Source organism: Mya arenaria, chromosome 6 (genome assembly GCF_026914265.1).
Source record: "Mya arenaria isolate MELC-2E11 chromosome 6, ASM2691426v1".
Taxonomy (NCBI): Eukaryota; Metazoa; Mollusca; class Bivalvia; order Myida; family Myidae; genus Mya; species Mya arenaria.
In genome coordinates, this window is record NC_069127.1 from 45,948,433 (window position 1) to 45,968,132 (window position 19,700).

The following is a 19,700-nucleotide window of genomic DNA, read 5'->3' on the forward strand; positions in this document are numbered from 1 at the left end:
TGAACCCACACATTCACGTCATTATAGTTAATACACCTTTTTGCGGTTGTTACCATCTTTTGGCAAAGGCCCTTCAAATGGTTTACAACCCTCACGCTACTCGTCGGGCTGTAAACCATTTTGCGGGCCTTTGCAGATGGTAACGACCTCAAAAAGGTGTAATTACCCTATATTAATTAATAAAAAAATATTAATATGTTATCATAATAATAAAGCAAACCTGTGTTGTATTATATTATGACAAAAAAATTAAAAAGTTGTAAAAACGGTTTATCTGTGAGAGTGCAGCTTTAATATCGTGTGCTTACTTATGCTGTATAGACACCTTGCAGGTCCAGGAAACAATGAATTATTGTAAGAATTAACACTAGTTTTATCTTAATCTAAGCCAAGCTCGCGTTTAATGTCGGTAAAAAGGGTACCTCATTTTTTATACATAGGAGATATAAATCAAATGTACAGAAAAATAAGAAAATTAACACTTACACGTATTCAATCCGATTGATGTACTAGCGGTCAGTTGATGTAATTTAGCACATAGTTTACCAGTTTTTCGTCTATCTAATCTTTGTTAGATGACACACTTTTCTTTCATCCGGCCACTTCTATTCATTTATTTTGGAATCTGATTGGAGTTAGAAGACTGTTCAAGAAACAGTAACCATATAATTATACAGATGTTGTGAAAGGATTGTTTAGCTCCATCGACATTTCTGTGATAGCAACGCCCATTATTAGATGAATTACATTAAATAATCATAAATTATTATATATTTAAAAAAAATACAACACTATCTTAATACTAGTTATAAATAAAAAAAACTGCAACTATTCCAAATATGACCAGTTGAATGCATTATTATACAGCATATTGTCTCAGTCTCCACGCTTTGGCTCCAGCTCCCTGGCTTTGGCTCCAGCTCAACCATAAACATGCTTATTCCGGTAATCAGGCGGTCATTTTTATTCCCGACAAGATAAAAGCACTCGATAATACTGGTTTTATCTTAAATGTAAGCTTCTTGAGTGAAATTCAGCTGAAAATTGGTGAAAATGTTCTACCTTCGTTTGTGAACATTGATGTGATTGATGGGAGAATCGGTTTTATAACTCCATAAACAATATGTTTACAGAATAATCCAAATACGTGTGAAGATTAAACATATTTATATGGCACTGCATTCCCCGATTTCTCAAATAAGCCCTCATAATTGTGATATTAGATAAAATAACGAGTCATACTTACGTTTTACGATGATATCCGTTCGTTTGCTCTAGCTCGGAAGTGTCATTGGCTCCTTTTTATACACAGCTCCTAAAAGAGCTGGAGCCACTGTTTCGCAGCCGTGGATATTTTCGAGCTGAAATGGACTTGGAAAAAAACAGATGAAATTCTTATAGCATAGAAAGGAAGCAGGCAATTTTTAAGACGAGAATTGGGGGTAAAAAAGTGCGTCCTATGCATGATATAATACGGTAGGTTAAATACTCAGCAAGTACTTGATTTATTACATTTGAGACTATAGAAAATGGTACTGAACCATCCAGCCTATAAAAATAACCAAGTAAGATAACTCTATTTAGCATGAAATGCTAATTATGGTCCTTTATTAATTGACTAATAAATTCTGGTCAAGGTCTTGCATGTACATTTAATTTTAAGTAAATATCTCAGCAAATACATCATGTATTGCATTGCAACTTCAGACATGTGTTCCCAACTATCCAGCTTTTATAAATGAAGTTAGATAACTATATCTTGCATATACAGTCCAAAATTTGCTATGTCGACGTCGGATATCTCGACTTTCCGGTTATGTCGACCTTTTTCTCCAGTCCCGAATTTATTCCTTCTTAATCTATATAAAATAAATCTGCTTGTGCCAATTTTTCTATCTCGATTTTTTCGCTACTGGTTGAGTTTGTTAATCCGAACAATTTTTTATCAATATCTTTGCGAGTTTTGGTTCTAGTAACTTCAAACTTGGCATTAATAATGTTTGGTTCAAACCTCAGCCTCTGTACACATTCACAAAATAGTTTGATTCATAAACGCAAAACGTTCATTTCAAGCACAGTAAATCACCATTCAATCGGTGAAATGGAGTATGTAAATCCCGATCGCTTTAAAAATGATATTTTATTTAAAAATAGATTGCTATTCCGTCATAGTTTGTTTTCATTTCTAATCAAACACACAATGGGAATGGGAAAGTGCTGCATATTTACATTTCACCTGATTAGGAGTTTGACGGGGTTTTTATAAGAAAAATACTCACCTAAACTTGACAAAAATTCGCATTCGTTGCTAAGGCAAGCGTTTGTATCGATCTAGATCATCGAATTATTGATCGAGGTAAACAAACGCGTGATTTAGTGTTTAGTGTTTGGTATTTGAAGACTGTTCGGATTTACAAACTCAACCAGTATGTCAACCTCCTATTTCAGTCCTAAGTGGTCGAATTTCACACATTTTCCTTGTCCCTTAAGTCGAACTATAGATCGAGTTGTAGGTGCCAAAATTGTTATGAAAGTTTGCGGCATGTCGCTAAATTACCGTGCTTGTCAAAATAACAAACTATCATAATTGGAGGTTAATTTGAAAGTGTGAATAATTAAAGTTGTTTGTTTATGTTTTGATTAAAAGTCTTTTGTTGATCAAGCTATACATTGAAATGCACAATTTAGGTCAATGATGACATCATCAGAAAATTCGACAACATTGAATGTTATGTGACGAAATAATTCCTCTATACTGCAAGTAGATAACCAACGGGCATAACAAATGTGATATTTTTAACAAATGTGTTATTTTAAGTTGTTGTCATATGTGCTTTACCGTTTTCTTACAATATACAAGTGTATTTAATTGTAGTTTCATATCTGATTTGTGTAATCAATAAACATGAATTAAATAAATTTGGCACAAATAATTCATTTTATATCACTTCATTTAAAAAATACGTTTGCTGTTTCCACGACCATAACTAGACTGTTCAATTGCAGAAGTCGGATGTCGGACATATATCAAATGCATATGTGTTGGGATTGGTGATACTTTTTAGCTCACCTGAGCACAAAGTGCTCAAATTGAGCTATTGTGATCGGTGAGACTATGTCCGGCGTCCGTCGTTTGGAGTCAATAATTTGCTATGATCATCTTCTTCTCCTCAACCGCTTAGACAATTTTTATGAAACTTTATAGGAATGATCCTTGGTTGGTGCTTTTTCAAAATTATTCAAAGAAATTAATTCCATGCAGAACTCTGGTTGCCATGGCAACCTAGAGGAAATGTCAACAATAGGTTATAATCATCTTCTCCTAAACTGCTTAGACAATTTTGATGAAACCTGATAGGAATGACCCTTGGTTGGTGCTTTTTCAAATTTGTTCAAAGAAATTAATTCCATGCAGAACTCAGGTTGCCATGGCAAGCTAAAGGACAAAATTACAAAACCTTTTTTTGGCAAATACTATTAGGCCTAGTGCTTAAATATTTGGTGTGTTACATTGTCTATTGGTTACCTACCATGTTTATTTATATTATGCCCCTGAAGAAAAATTGGCCTCACTCAATGGGTTACAAGTTCATTATAAATACATTTTGATAAAATTTGATAGTTATGTAAAGTTTACCCTTGAAACGAGGGCAGCAAGTCTAGCTATATGGTCTCCCTTTTTGTTGGAGATTCCACTACTTTTTATTTTTAGTAACAAGGGAATAGATTTTAAAGTCTATTAAGTCTTTAACATAGACACTTATAAGGTAATTATTATTCTTTTTTTAGGATCATATATTAAAATAATTATTATACACTCTATTCTTTAGAAGAAATTTCATTTTTACTTAATGATAAATTTAATAATCAGTTTTTTCCATTGAACTTCATGTATATTGTTGTAAACTTGTAGATTATTCAAAACAACAAATCTTATCTTCTGTGTGGATAGTGAATAAGCCTTACACAGAAAAAATGATTAACATTATTTGAAGGATGGTGATGTTGTCCTAGATGGAAGAAGCAATAATAGAAAATTTGAATGTGTACTGCATGTTCATTGATTTTTAGAGGTTAAGGCAGATTATTGATTTTATTGGATGGTGCAATGTTTGTTGTTTGTGTATCTATACTAAAAGTTATTGAAGTGTGCAAGCAATTGAACATAGTTTTGTCAGTGTGCAGGCAATTGAAAAAAGTCCTGTCAGTGTGCAGGTATCTGTACTAAGTGCTGTCAGTGTGCAGGCAACTGAACAAAGTCCTGTCAATGTGCAGGTATGAGAATCAAATTCTGTCAGTGTGCAGTCAATCATCAAGTCCTGTCAGTGTGCAGGCAACTATACAAAATCCTGTCAGTGTTCAGTCAATCGACAAGTCCTGTCAGTGTGCAGGAAACTGTGACAAGTCCTGTCAGTATGCAGGGAACTCTGACAAGTCCTGTCAGTGATTATCCAGGCAACATGTTTGACCAGTATGTTTTCTTTGAGAGCAAATATCAAGCTATATTGATTACAAAGGTTAAACTCTTTTACTCAGGTGAGCGATTTAGGGCCACCATGGCCCTCGTGTTTTGTGATTCTGATGTGTCGAATGTTCGTTATCTCGACTTTTTTCCCTAGGTCCCGAAAAAGTCGACATAACGAGTTTCGACTGTAATGCAAATTATTTCCTTAGATATTCTGGTAAAGGTTTTTCATGTAAACGCACATAGGTTAATATATCATCAGCTATTTGATGTATTGCATTGAGACTTTACACAATGTTACTAAATCATCCAACAAATCATCCAGCCTACTTGAAAAACCAAGTTAATTAACTCCATTTTGCATTAAATTCTAAGTATGGACCTTTATTATGTGACTAAAAAAATCTGGTAAAGGTTGACATGTAACAACATTTATGCAAATATGTATTAAATTGAAACTTGAGACATGTGTTCCCAACTTTCTACCCTTCTTTAGTCATCAAGTTAAATAACTCATGATTATAATGCAAATAATTCTTCTTGATCAAGTCTCAAAAGCTAGTAAGAATGGGTCACATTGGGTAAAAAACTAGGTCACTTGGTCAAATCTTTGAAAAACACTAGGGGCAGTATATTTTTGGTCCACTATTAATTTAACTTAACCCGAATGTTCTCCCCTGGTGAACTCTAGGACAAATTTCAAACGTGGTCCAAGTGATTACAATGAGGTCACTTGGTCATACGTTAGAATTATTTGGTCTGTAACAATGTCTTGATAATGACTGGTCAGATTGTGTTCAAACTTGCAACGAATTTTTCCCTTGATGAAATCTCATAGAATATTTTAAATATGCTACATTGGATCAAAAGGTCAAATCTTAAAAAAATCTACCAGAGGCAATATACTGTAAATAACTGGTTATATGTTGATAGAGGTAATAAGACGCAGGTAAAAAAATCCGTTAAAAAAACTTTTAATCTATGTTTTGGGTTTTAGGACGCAAAGAATTTTTTTGAAAATAAATGCCAATTCAGCCACCATGTTTGTTAACAGTGACAAATTTTGGCTTACGTAAAAATTGCGATGGTTATTTTTAAAACCATACAATACAAAAATATTCTTTCTGACAGTGTATCGTAAACGAGAATGAAAGGTTTTGTAAAGCAAAAAACTTTATATTGAATGTGTTTGTTCTCAAAATGTCAACACCTACAGGAAAGGATAAAGAATGTGGCAAAGTGCAAAAAAAAAAGACTTCGTTTGCAACAGTTTTGTAGTATTGGTATGTAAAACTGCTTAAAGGCCGGCGAGAACTCGCACCTAATCATACCACTGACAAAAAATATTTTGACAGTGCACAGCTATATTTCTTTATTTGCATGTTTAATTATTGTTTTATACAAAAAATTACTGAATAATTTTATTCATACAATAATGAAAATTTAAAATAATGAAGGTTTATGATACACCGTATCCCGATCTTCATCTGCCATTTTAACCCATATAAACTCGATCGAGATGACGCGAGTGACATCCCTTTCTACATAAATCTAAACAAACTAGTTTTTATTCCCCCTCTGAATTGAAGGTTTCAGAATGGGAATCTTGTTTTGGTGTTTTCCGTCCTTCCATCATTCCGTCCGTCTGTCCGGAACCATATCTTGGTAGGCATTGATCAGAAAATGTTCAAACTTGGTCAGAATGTACCCCTTGATCAAATCATGACCACTTGTAAAAGTGGGTCACATGGGGTCAAAAACTTGTCACTAGGTCAAATCTTAGAAATAAATTTGGAACAAACTAGAGGCATTATACATGGTCAAATACCGTATTTTCTCGACTATAAGGCGATTCGCTTATAAGACGGCCCCCTAACTTTGCCCATGAAATCTGGTGCTTTTTGTTTCGACTCGCTTATAGGACGGGGTCAATTTTTAAGCAAATCTGAAATGCTAAAATTCTCCCTAATGTGTAAAAATGTTCAAGCTCAACGGACAATTAACGACTTACGCGGTAACTGTTTTTGTTTTACTCAAAGAAAATGGTGGTCAACTGTGAGCTCTCTATTTGGAGGTAGGTTAAAAATGAGTACATAATTAAGTTTGCAGGACAGGTCGTTACTTATCGAAATTGTAATAATTAATCATTAGCAACATATGTTTGTTTTAGTTTATTTTTTTATTGAAGACACCAATGAAGTTCTTCGGCAAAATAAATGGCTTCAATAACATAACTGCGAAAAGCCGAGGCATGAGGTTTGTTTAGCAATAATGCTTTAGGCAATATTGTCCCTTGATTGGCGACGAACATAAAGGATTCATATTCGCATTGTCATTTGTTTGCTTAATCAGATTGACAGTTAGGTACCTACATCATATTAAGATTCCAATTTATTGATTTGATATATCTGTCAAACTAATTATACTGACACGCGCCATGAGAAAAAATGCAGATATAACGGTACACTGTGTGACGTCAGAGCACGCGCGGTGAAGAGATTTCGTGTTGTTGTTTACTTAATTGCCCCATACTTATTATCAGCAGACGATATACTGGATAGACGAATACCCTATGTAAAATTTTACTGATTTTGACTTGAATCTTTTTTTAATATTTTATCGACTCGCTTATAAGACGGGTCCCCTACTTTGGGGGTAAAAATCGGGACCCAATTTCGCCGTCTTATAGTCGAGAAAATACGGTATTCATGACACTTAATCAAAATGTTTTCCTTGATGAACTCTTGGACGTATATACGAGGGCTGTTCGTAAAGTTCGGGGACAATATTCAAATATGATTAGTATGTTTAGAGAAAATAAAATGATAAGTAAAAAAATAAATTTAATTCTGCACTGGATACACGAACACGTGTCAAAATACATAGAACATAAGCAGTTTTACAGCGGCTTTACAGTATACCCTATTACAGCCACACGGAGCACTTTGACGTAAAAAACACCATCATATAACGTCACGTCACATTTTTTATCCCCCGCCTATGAAATAGGGAGGGGGATATTGAAATGGAGTTGTCCGTCCGTCTTTCCTTCCATCCGTCCGTCCGTCACCTGCGTTTTCTCAGTAACTAGCCGGTATAATTTCATGAAACTTAAAATAAATATGAACCACTAAACTGGAATGATGCCCGTCCAAAAAAAATTTGATTGGTCAATTGTCCTTGGAGTTATTGCCCTTGATTTTTTGAAAAATGCACATTCACAGCCATTTCTCAGTCACTAGCTGGCAGAATTTCATGAAACTTAAATTAAATATGAATTACTATACTGAGATGATGCCTGTTCATTTTTTTTTTTTGGATTGGTCAATTGTACTTGGAGTTATTGCCCTTGATATTTTGAAAAACTCATTTACAGCCATTTCTCAGTAACTAGTTGGTAGAAAATCTTGAAACTTGAAATAAATATGAACCAACATACTGCGATGATGCCTGTTTATTTATATTTTGGATTGTGTAATTTCTATATGAGTTATTTGCCCTTGATTTATTAAAAGATCCATGTTTGCAGCCTTTTCTATGCAACTAGCTGGTAGAATTTCATGACACTTGGAATAAATAAGAACCAACATACTGTGATGATGCCTGTCTATTTTTCTTTTGGATTGGTCAATTTTCCTTAGAGTTATTGCCCTTGATTTAAAAAATCATTGTTTGCAGCCGTTTCTCAGTAAAACCAATGTGCTTATCTTATTCTTTCTGAGATTTTTTTTAACCTTCAAGCACAAACAAGCCATCAAGCACAAACAAGCCATCGTTGGCGGGGGATATCTTTTCACTGAAAATGCTTGTTCAAAATATTCTCCCTTGCAGTTCATGCTCTTGTTGTGACAATCTACCCATTTCTTGTAAATGTCACGGTACCATGACTTGTCATATGTAGCAACTGTAGATCGTACGACCAGGGCAAGCTCCTGCATATCAGTGTCCACGTAAATCCCCTTTAAGGCATGAAAAAACAGCAAAGTCCATTGGGGCGCAATCTCCAAACGTTCCAAGCCAAGGAAAGGTGTGAAGGTGCATTGTCCTTGTTATATATGATATCATCGATATTTATCTGAGGCCGCATCTTCCGGTAGGCGTTTAAGAGGTCCCTGCGTATTACCAGAAAATAAACAAATTAATGTGAAACCGTTGGAAACATTTTCGTGCCGGTAATGATTCGTGGCCTTGTTAAATGATTAATTGTGTAATGTTGTTTAAAACCCTTTTTCATTTAATCTATTTAATTAGATATAAATTGGTTTAAAAAAATCAATCTTCCGGTACTTGGTGCTGTAGGATCATACCTTTAGAATCCATGAAGAAAATATAAAGAAGCAGGGGCACCTATCGCGCACAAACTTTCCGCATACCTAGGTCCTGTGTTATGGTCCGATACACAACATTTGCACTAATTCCAGTGATATCACTTATTTCTTGAACGGTTTTTCTGTGATCAGTTTGTACAATATCTCATTATGCCATTTAAACACAAGACTTCTGCAAAAATACATATTATTATTAAAAAGCATTATTATCTTTCTAAAATCATGTTATGTCAGGGGAAAAATATTGGTATTGAGTGGTCATGCTTTTTTCAAACTGTGTTCGGAATTTTTCCCTTAATATAATTTTCTTGATAGACTTGAAAAGTCTGTCACATAGGGTCAAAAACTAGGTCATTATGTCAAACCTTAAAGAAATCTTTGGCAATAAATCCACTCCAATCTTCATGAAATTAAATCAGACTATTAACCTCGATGAAAGCTTACTGTTTTTGGAATGGTTTTCTTTTTGTGGACATAACATGCATAGTAATGTATAACAAAAATAGCCACCTTTATTTTGTATTTATTCCAACAGCATTAAATATCTTGTTACTTTGGGCGCAAAAAAAACTCGACCTACCATCACTAGAGGAACAGGGTTTTAGAGTCTAGTGGTTCAATTTACATTGTGTTTTTTGTTTATCTTTGGCTGGTTGACCAAGAAAATAATCACAAAGCAAGAAAGTTATTATTATTGGCATCAGTTCAATGGGGAGTCTGCCATGAAATCCCACATAAACTCACAAAAATCTGAATGTTTGACAGTAAAAAGACAACGTTGTTTGTCACAAATATATGTTATTTTCATAGCTATTAATGTTAAGTACATATTTGTAATTAAGGATAGTCCTTGTAAATCAAATGAAGGTCCTTGAAATCTCCTTGATTTTTTTTTTTAACAATCTTGAAGGTGGCTAAGATATGCCAGATTTTGGATATAATTCTAAAACAAGGACATTAAAATAGATTTACAATCTTACTTATATAGTTGATGCACTCTGAAAAGTTAAACCATCAGTAATATTATACACATTTGTTAAATAAAATAAGCTTTTGTTATTATGCCCTCCTTGAAAGAAGCGGGGTATATATTGCTTTGCACATGTCTGCTGTGGGTTGGTAGACCTAACCTTGTCTGGTTGATAACTAGAGTAGTCGCTTGGGCCTTGTCCAATTGGTAGCTACAGTATGCTTAGTTCTACTAATCCAAAACTTCATAACCTTAATTTTCCCCACCAACATTTCATGTGAAATGAATAATTGGTTACCATAAGGGGAGAATAGATGTTTTACAAACATATCTTGTGCTCTATTAATCTGTCTGACAAGGTCCATTTTGTGGCATGTGTCACATGACAATGACAGCTCTTCTAGATATGAACTCAGATAACCAAACTACCAGTTAATCAAACAAAAACTCCAAACACCAACTACTACTAAGTGCATATTTAAACAAAATTGGAATGCTATACATGAAAATTTTATGCCCCTGAAGGATGGCATAATTATACTTATCAGATATGGGGCCATTAGGGACCTCATACATGTAAGGCAGGTTGGTGATATCCAGTAGATAAACCTTATTGATTTGGAGGTCAGTGGATCAAAGGTCAAAGTCATGGTGACAAGGTGAAGAACACTGGGGCCCATGGACATAAAACTTGGAAGAAAGGTTGATCAACCCTAACAACTTTGAGGTCAGTGCATCAAAGGTAATGATGGTTTCATGGTGACCTTAACCTAAAAGGTGTTATGCAATCAATAAACAAGGAACACTTGGGCACAATGACCTCAATCTTTGAAGGCAGGTTGGTCATCATCAATTGATGAACCCTATTGATTTTGAGGCCAGTGGGTCAAAGATCATGATCATAGTGACCTTCACCTGAAAATATGTTTGTATTGATTACTGAAAAATGCTCTAGGGTCTAGGGATCTTTCACTTGGTCGGCCACTATATGACCCCTATTGATTTTCATGTCAGTGGATCAAGGTGGTCATGTGAATATGTTAGATATTGAGGTATATTTGTCCATTCAGGCTCTAATACTAATTGCTATCTTTCCAATTTGGCCGTTCGGGGGCATTTGTCATGCTGTTTCATTGAAAAACTGAACTAATTCACAGTCCTAGTGACCTCCAACTTGGTAGGCAGGTTGGTCAAAATGTTATTGATCAATATTTGCACACTGCATAAAAGGTTTTCATGAAAATATGTTATATATTCAAGGTTATCTGTCAATTTACTAGGGTTTATCAATAATTCTGTAGACAAAGGTGTTAATTCATTACATATGACTTCGCGAACTAGAAGATTATATGTATGTTCATGAACACATGAGTTCTAAATATATTCCACATTATATTGATATTATGTATAAATCAAGAGAATATGTTGTCATAGCAACACAGTACATCATCAGAGCTTCAGCTCAAACAGTAGACATACTTTGACATAAATGTTTGATTATACATGAGTCTAATTTCTGTGAATTTGTATTTAATATATGAAATCATCTTCAATAGCTTATGTCATTGTAAATTGATGTTTGGATTGAATGGAAGTTGACGTGGAACAATGCGCAACCATTTGCGTGAATCTTGGAAAAGAAACAAAATGATGGGTCCCATGTTTATTAAGAAAAGAAGAAATGCATACGCATGTTTCTCACAACCAAACTTTTCCTCGACAATACAAGAGAGAAGATGAGCATGTTTTAGAATTGTCACCACAGAGTGATGAGACCTATGATCAATCGACCAAGCAACAGAGCAGTGAGTGGCACACAGTTGGCTCTCCCCCACTGTAGAAGGCAAGTGTGTCAATGTATTGCATGGAAACACATGTTTATTGTGTTTTTCGACAGCCAGGGCTTGGTTCTCTGCCATGCAGTCACACACGGCAGAACTGTAAATACCCATTACTTTTCCAAGGTATGTTAATTTTATTATATAATGTAAATTATGTCTCCCCCAAAGACAACTGATTATGCTATGTATAGGACACTAGTATAGATAGGACGCAGGCAAAAAAAACCCTAAATATATAAGATAGGACGCAGCTGAAAAATGTCAAAACCAGAGAACAAAACGTTAAACGTTAAAATCGTGAACAACGATTAATTGATATTTACCTTATATCCCGATTTTCTGTTGCCATTATAACTCAATCCAGTTAAAGCGCTTGACTCACATCATAAGTAGCGTCCCTTTTATAGAAAAGTAAACACTCTTTTTTGTTTTCAATTTATTTCTCAATAAATCATTTTAAAGTAAACATTCAACACATTTCTGCGTGTGTTAACTTGCGTGATTTTACAATGTCAGTTGTTCTCTTCGGTGGACACAGTGCCGGTACTTCCCAATACCGCGTTTGTCTCCGGTCCGACATTTTCGGCCTGAAATGGGCTTGAGAAAAACAATACACTGGAGTAAAAAAGTCTGTCCTATGTATAATGTAATACGCTAATCGTTTTTGCCCTGTCAGTCAGTCAGTCTGTCAGTCCGTATAACACTATTTGCTTGCTTATAACTTTAGAACTCTTCAACCAAGGAACTTAATACTTGATAAGTTAGTGGGTCATGACAATTTGATGACCCCTATTGATTTTGAGATCAATAGGCCAAAGGCCAAGGTCGCCGTGACCCAGCACAAATTGTTTTTGCCCTCTCTGTCAGTCAGTCCATCAGTCCTTCAGTCCCTACATCACACCTCGTTTCTTATAAACTTAGAATGCTTGAACCCAGGAACTTAATACTTGGTAAGTTAGTCATGACAAGTTTATGACCACTATTTATTTTTAGATCAAAGGTCAAGGTCGCTGGGACCTTGAGAACAAAAAAAGTTTCACCTCAATAACTGAAGATCTTCTTTGGCCTAGAACTTGGTATACTAATTGGTCATGACCTGTACCTGATTCCTACTGATTTTAAGATCAGTAAGTCAAAGGTCAAGGCTGTGGTAACCTCTAGGTGAAAAACGATATGTTGGCGGTGACCTACAGCTGAAAAGTGGTTTCCCCACAATAACTAAAAAACGCTAACAACCAGGAACATGCTTCCTATGCCAGTTGGTCACCACTAGTAGTTGACCCCTTTTGATTTTGAAATCAATATGTCAAAGGTCAAGGTTGCAATTACCTTGAGGTGAAAAAATGATTTCTGCTCAATAGCTAAAGAACACTTGCATGTTGGAACTAAATATTTAATAGGCCAATTGGTCATGACTAGTAGATCGCCCCTATTGGTTTGGGATTAGTAGGTCAAAGGTGAAGGTTGCAGTGACCTTAAGGTGAAAACGGTTTCCTCTGAATAACTAAAGAATGCTTGCATCTAGAAACTTCATACTTGGTATGCCAGCTGGTCATGACTAGTTGATGACCCCAATTAATTTTGCATCAGTACATCTCCAGCTGGAAGCTCAAGGTGACCTTAAGGTAATAAACCTGTTTTGGCTGATTAACAAAATACTTGGTTTGGTATTTGGTCTTGATCATTAGATGACCCCTATTAATTTTGAGCTTAGTAGGTCAAGGTCACAGTTACCTTCAGGTGAAAAAAACACAATATGTTGGTTACCAGTCCGTATGTCAAACTTCTTTCAGCTCCATAACCAAAGAATGCTTGGGCTCAGGAACTTCATATTTAGACCAAGGAATTTAATACTTGGTATGAAGGTTCCTCATGACCAGTAAATGTCCCCTATGTTTGTTTGTCTCCAGTCCAAGAGTAAAAATTATATGTCCATCATTGATTATTTCTTTCAAGGGATGCAAACGAATATTCGATCAAACTTTTGGTATTCGAATGTCAAATACGTATTCGAATATTCAAATTTTTTTGGTAAATAAATAGAATGCTTTTGCCCGCAACTCTGTTGTTGGGTATATAGTATGTTTGTCTTGTTTTTACAACGATTGGCCCATAATGCCAGAGGTGTGAATGAGATGATGATATACTAAACACGCACCATATGTCATTTAGGGACATCGTTGGGTACTATAATAGGTATATAAGTTGAGAAGTCTACAATTTCAATCATTTTCTGTTAATTAAAAAGCCTTTGTCAATTAAGGATTTAAAGAATCGGCCTCCAATGTGCTGGCTTCTGTGCAACATTGCTAAAATCGCAAATCAATGGCCGCCTTTTCATACTTAGTACGAGTCATACCAGAACGAGGCTGCTCGTCCTATGGAAAGACCTTCCATAGGCATATAACGCCAGTTGTCCAGCAATCCATCTCATTTCACCTTGTTTACAAATATGAAGGCAGTAAAATTGAAAAAATCGATTATATTTTGTTCACAATCTTTTTCAGAGGCTCATTAATGGAATTCAGGGTCCGCCGAGCTGGCTAAGACGAAGTATAGGGTTAAAATGCCCCGACTATTACTTTAGCGAATAGTGTTAATAGTTTACTGTAACTTCTTATATATGTATTTTGGTAATCGAATATTTGATCGAAAGAATTACCGAATATTCGAATATCAGTTTTGCCATTCGTTTGCATCCCTATTTCTTACCTATGACCACATCATGGGGTAGACAAGCACTGTTTCATTAAAGCAATCTCTAGTTTATTATATAAGTAAATAATTTAATGTACTTTAAAAGTAGTTTAAATCTACTTTTAAATATTTAACTGTTATCTCTGATTTTGATTTTTCCCGGTGTTGATCAATTTGTACCAAGTGATTTTTAGTATTGTTTCAGGTTCTGTGTCAAGATCTGATGACAGCAATACTAAACAACGTCCAGACATACCAGAGCCTGGAAAACCTTATTCTGCATAAGGACAATGCCCCGATGCACTGTTCCTTAGAGGTGCTGACTACCATCACAGTCTAGAAGGGTGCAAAGGTCCTGGAGCACCCGCCATACTTTTCTGGCCTGGTGCCATACAACTTTTGCTATTTCCTCGCCTAAAGAAGGAACTAAAAGGATGGCATTTTGAAAATTTGAAAAAAACTACTGAAAGCTGCTACGAATATTTTGTTTTTGTTTAAGAAGGATTCATATAAAGACATTTTCCAGCAATGGGTATTTTGCCATCAGAGTTGTTATTGCAGCATATGGATTTAACTTGGTGAAAAGTTAATGTCAGTTTAAAATGACATTCGAGCTGCAGTATTGATACAAACATTGGTTAACTAAATTGTATGTGACTTGAACATATTACTATGTTCTTTGATCATGTTTATTTTGCAGTGCATGGGAAATCTAGCTGCAGTGATTTTAAGTTATTGCCCTTTGTTAATTTTCATTGTTATCCTTTGTTGTTAGGCAAAGTTGATACTGTTCTTAATTAATAAACTCACTAAAAGGTTTAAATATTTTTTAAAATGCATGTTAAATAATGTCTTCCTAATGATGCCCCCCTTGGAAGAAGGGTATATTGCTTTGCACATGTCCGTTGGTCGGTCAGTCGGTCAGTATACCAAAGCTAGTCCGAGTGATAACTTGACAATACCTAGACCTTTGGTCATCAAACACGAGATGAAGGTTGGGCATGACCAGTAGATGACCACTATTGATTTTAGGGCTTATCGGGTCAAAGGTCAAGGTCATAGTGACCTTTAATGGGAAAAGGTTGTCAAAGCTTGTCCGAGTTATTAACTGAACAATGCTTGAACCTATGGTTATCAAACTTGACATGGAGGCTTTACCTGACCAGTAGATGGGACCCCTATTGATTTAAGCAGTCATCGGATCAAAGGTCAAGGTGTCAGTGATCTTGAATGCTAAAAGGTTGTCAGAGTGATAACTTGGCAATGCCTGCACCCATGGCCCTTTAATATGACTTGGAGGTTGGGCCTGACCAGTAGATGACCCCTGATTGATTTTGTGGGTCATCAGTTCAAAGGCCAAGGTCACAGTGACCTTGAATGCAAACTCAACGATTCCTAGACCTATGGTCATCAAACATGACATGAAGGTTGGGCCTGACCAGTAGATGACCCCTATTGATTTTAGGGGTCATTGGGCCAAAGGTCAAGGTCACAGTGACCTTATATGTGAAAGGTTGTCCTAGTGATAAGTCATCAATGCTTGCTTCCATAACCCTAAAACTTGACTTGGAGGATGGGCCTGACCATTAGATTACCCATATTGAATTTGGTGGGGGGCGTTATAATGTTTGACAAACATCTCTTGTTTAAAACAAAGTTTTTCTTCTTTTACATTAATATTTGTATTCTTTTTGATTCGCATCTTTAGAACTTGGAGCCAATTTGGCCGGGGATATGATGGATGCAGGCACATCTGGCGTCCCTTCTACAAACTCAGGCAAATCTGCTTCCGGCGTGTATCAAAATTCTGTCAAACAGGAAATTCGTAAACAGATTGAAGGATTTGAGGATGAAAACTTAGTGTATGTATATATTGTTTCAATGTATTTAAGATAGATATATCTGTGAATATATAAGAGTTACGTACATTCTGTCATGTCACATCATAAAACATTCTATTCACATAAAATATTGTGTCGCATGAAGCTTAAAAGGAATTGCACCTACATTCATAAAACTTTACAGATATGTTGGAATGGGTTCAAGTGCACCTGCCATTTCTGTCACATTTTACTTTTTACTTGGTTAAGCAAGAGTAACTGCCCTCTAGTTCGTAAATATTATATATAAAAGAACTTGTCTGAAAAGTTTTATGTCACATGTAGCACCTCAAGTATTGCATCTACTCTCATGAAACTTCAGAAATGGGCTGTTGTGCACCTGTCTTTTCTTTCATATTTCACTATTAATTCTACAACCAATCACTGTACCATTCCTGTGTCCGGATGGCGTCTGTGGGTATACATCACAACTGTATTATCACTATTATTGTGGACACCTGTGATTCAAATGGAATGATGTGCTTGTATTGCTAATGACTGATTCAAATATAAAACAAATTGATTCCCATTTCTATCTGTAAAGATGCAAAGCTCAATGAAGCTATATGCTTGCTGTGATTGAGCATCTATTTTATACTTACATGTAGTAAGAACATAATCAAATCACATTGTGTATCTTGAGTTCAGAAATGCTAAAAACACTGACCCTACACTCTTTTTGCCAGACTTAATTTCGTAATTTCGTAAAAACCTATGCAATTTTTTTAGTTTTAGTGAACATTTTAAAATTTGACCATTTTATATATATAAAATTTTCTACAATAGTGATACAGCCTGATAGTGTTTGGTTTGGTACAGAATTTCTGGTCTTCAAAAAACCAAAAACAAAACAATTTATACCTACCTTCTTATCATACATTGTCTTGAGATGTGCTGGAAACAAAGAACTTTTTTTTACCTAACATGTAACTCGAACAGTTGGATTGGGCATCTTTTGCAATCTTCCTGACTTGCCTGCTGCTCAAGAATAACACTATATATAAAGTTCAAATTTGCAGTCTGTTGAAGCAACTGTTAGAAGTGCAGAAGTCCTACAATGAACTGCTGAAGAAAACAATAACAGATAAGAAAATGCAGATAGAGATAATACAGTAAGTTGTGCACTGCATTCAGTTGTGTACTGAAGTTTGTAAAAATAAATGTATTAAGTAACTATTACACTAACACACTGGTGGGGATACAAGCCAAGCCAAGCCCTGCCACTCATCCACCACAATGCTGCTGCACCCCCTGCCCCCGCCCTAAATCATTGTTGTAGGGTTTTGTGAGGGCTCCAAGTTTCACTTGGTTTCATGTTCTGTTCACAATTTTAGCTCAAAACCAAAAAAAACCAAAAAAACAACAGTACTCTGGTCAATACAACTAGACTTTTAGACCATTATAAGAGGTCACAAAATATAACACAAAGAATGGTACACCAGTTTATATTATATTCACATTTCATGGTCTTGTAACTTAAAACTGTGTTGGTAATATGTAGTTATTATACCCCCACAAACGAAGTTTGAGGGAGTATATAGGAGTGAGCTTGTCGGTCGGTCGGTCGGTCGGTCGGTCTGTCTGTCTGTCGGTCGGTCGGTCTGTCGGTTTTCACGGTTTCCGGACAATAACTCATGAAAGGCTAGACAGATTTGAAAAAATTTTGGTACACAGGTGTAACATCAGAAGATACAGGTCAAGTTTGATATTTGGGCTGGTGGGGCCAAGGTCAAGGTCACTGTTACTAAAAATAGAAAAACGGTTTCCGGACAATAACTCATGAAAGGCTTGACAGATTTGAAAAAATTTTGGTACACAGGTGTAACATCAGAAGATACAGGTCAAGTTCGATATTGGGGCTGGTGGGGCCAAGGTCAAGGTCACTGTTACTAAAAAAAGAAAAACGGTTTCCGGACGACAACTCATGAAAGGCTAGATTGATTTGAACAATTTTTGGTACACAGGTGTAACATCAGAAAATACAGATCAAGGTAGTGAGCTTGTCAGTCTGTCGGTCGGTAGGTTTTCATGGTTTCCGGACGATAACTCATGAAAGGCAAGACAGATTTAAAAAAAAATTGGTACACAGGTGTAACATCAGAAGATACAGGTCAAGTTCGATATTGGGGCTGGTGGGGTCAAGGTCACTGTTACTAAAAATAGAAAAACGGTTTCCGGACGATAACTCATGAAAGGCTTGACAGATTTGAAAAAAAGTTTGGTACACAGGTGTAACATCAGAAGATACAGATCAAGTTAGTGAGCTTGTCGGTCGGTCAGTTTTCATGGTTTCCGGACGATAACTCATGAAAGGCTAGACAGATTTAAAAAAAATTTGGTACACAGGGGTAACATCAGAAGATACAGGTCAAGTTCGATATTGGGGCTGGTGGGGCCAAGGTCAAGGTCACTGTTACTAAAAATAGAAAAATGGTTTCCGGATAATAACTCATGAAAGGCTTGACAGATTTGAAAAAATTTTGGTACACAGGTGTAACATCAGAAGACACAGGTCAAGTTCGATATTGGGGCTGGTGGGGCCAAAGTCAAGGTCACTGTTACTAAAAAAAGAAAAACGGTTTCCGGACGATAACTCATGAAAGGCTAAACGGATTTGAACAATTTTTGGTACTCAGGTGTAACATCAGAAGATACAGATCAAGTTCGATATTGGGGCTGGTGGGGTCAAGGTCACTGTTACTAAAAATAGAAAAACGGTTTCCGGACGATAACTCATGAAAGGCTTGACAGATTTGAAAAAAAGTTTGGTACACAGGTGTAACATCAGAAGATACAGATCAAGTTAGTGAGCTTGTCGGTCGGTCGGTCGGTCGGTCGGTCGGTCGGTCAGTTTTCATGGTTTCCGGACGATAACTCATGAAAGGCTAGACAGATTTAAAAAAAATTGGTACACAGGGGTAACATCAGAAGATACAGGTCAAGTTCGATATTGGGGCTGGTGGGGCCAAGGTCAAGGTCACTGTTACTAAAAATAGAAAAATGGTTTCCGGATAATAACTCATGAAAGGCTTGACAGATTTGAAAAAATTTTGGTACACAGGTGTAACATCAGAAGACACAGGTCAAGTTCGATATTGGGGCTGGTGGGGCCAAAGTCAAGGTCACTGTTACTAAAAAAAGAAAAACGGTTTCCGGACGATAACTCATGAAAGGCTAAAAGGATTGGAACAATTTTTGGTACTCAGGTGTAACATCAGAAGATACAGATCAAGTTCGATATTGGGGCTGGTGGGGTCAAGGTCACTGTTACTAAAAATAGAAAAATGGTTTCCGGACGATAACTCATGAAAGGCTTGACAGATTTGAACATTTTTTGGTACACAGGTGTAACATCAGAAGATACAGGTCAAGTTCGATAGATCCTTCAAAAACTAAATGAGCAAATATTAACCTTAAAAGTAATTGACACTTGGAAAGATGAACAAACAAAACAAATCCAGCATGCTTCATTTGAACCAGATGCCAGTGGAATACCAGCAGAACTTAAGTATGGCATAT

The 19,700-nt window shown here is 36.0% G+C and overlaps 1 protein-coding gene across 10 annotated transcripts in view; it reads left to right on the plus strand.

Moving 5' to 3' along the window:
• LOC128238309 (mitogen-activated protein kinase kinase kinase 15-like) overlaps positions 1 to 19,700 on the plus strand; it is a 280,117-nt gene that overhangs the window by 247,598 nt on the left and 12,819 nt on the right. For 9 of the 10 annotated variants that reach the window (XM_052954094.1, XM_052954095.1, XM_052954096.1 and 6 more), the window contains 2 exons: positions 16,010 to 16,163; positions 17,201 to 17,293. In XM_052954094.1, coding sequence (XP_052810054.1) covers positions 16,010 to 16,163; positions 17,201 to 17,293 — 247 coding nt within the window. The remainder of the gene's footprint in view (positions 1 to 16,009; positions 16,164 to 17,200; positions 17,294 to 19,700) is intronic. The other variant, XM_052954098.1, reaches the window with a different exon arrangement.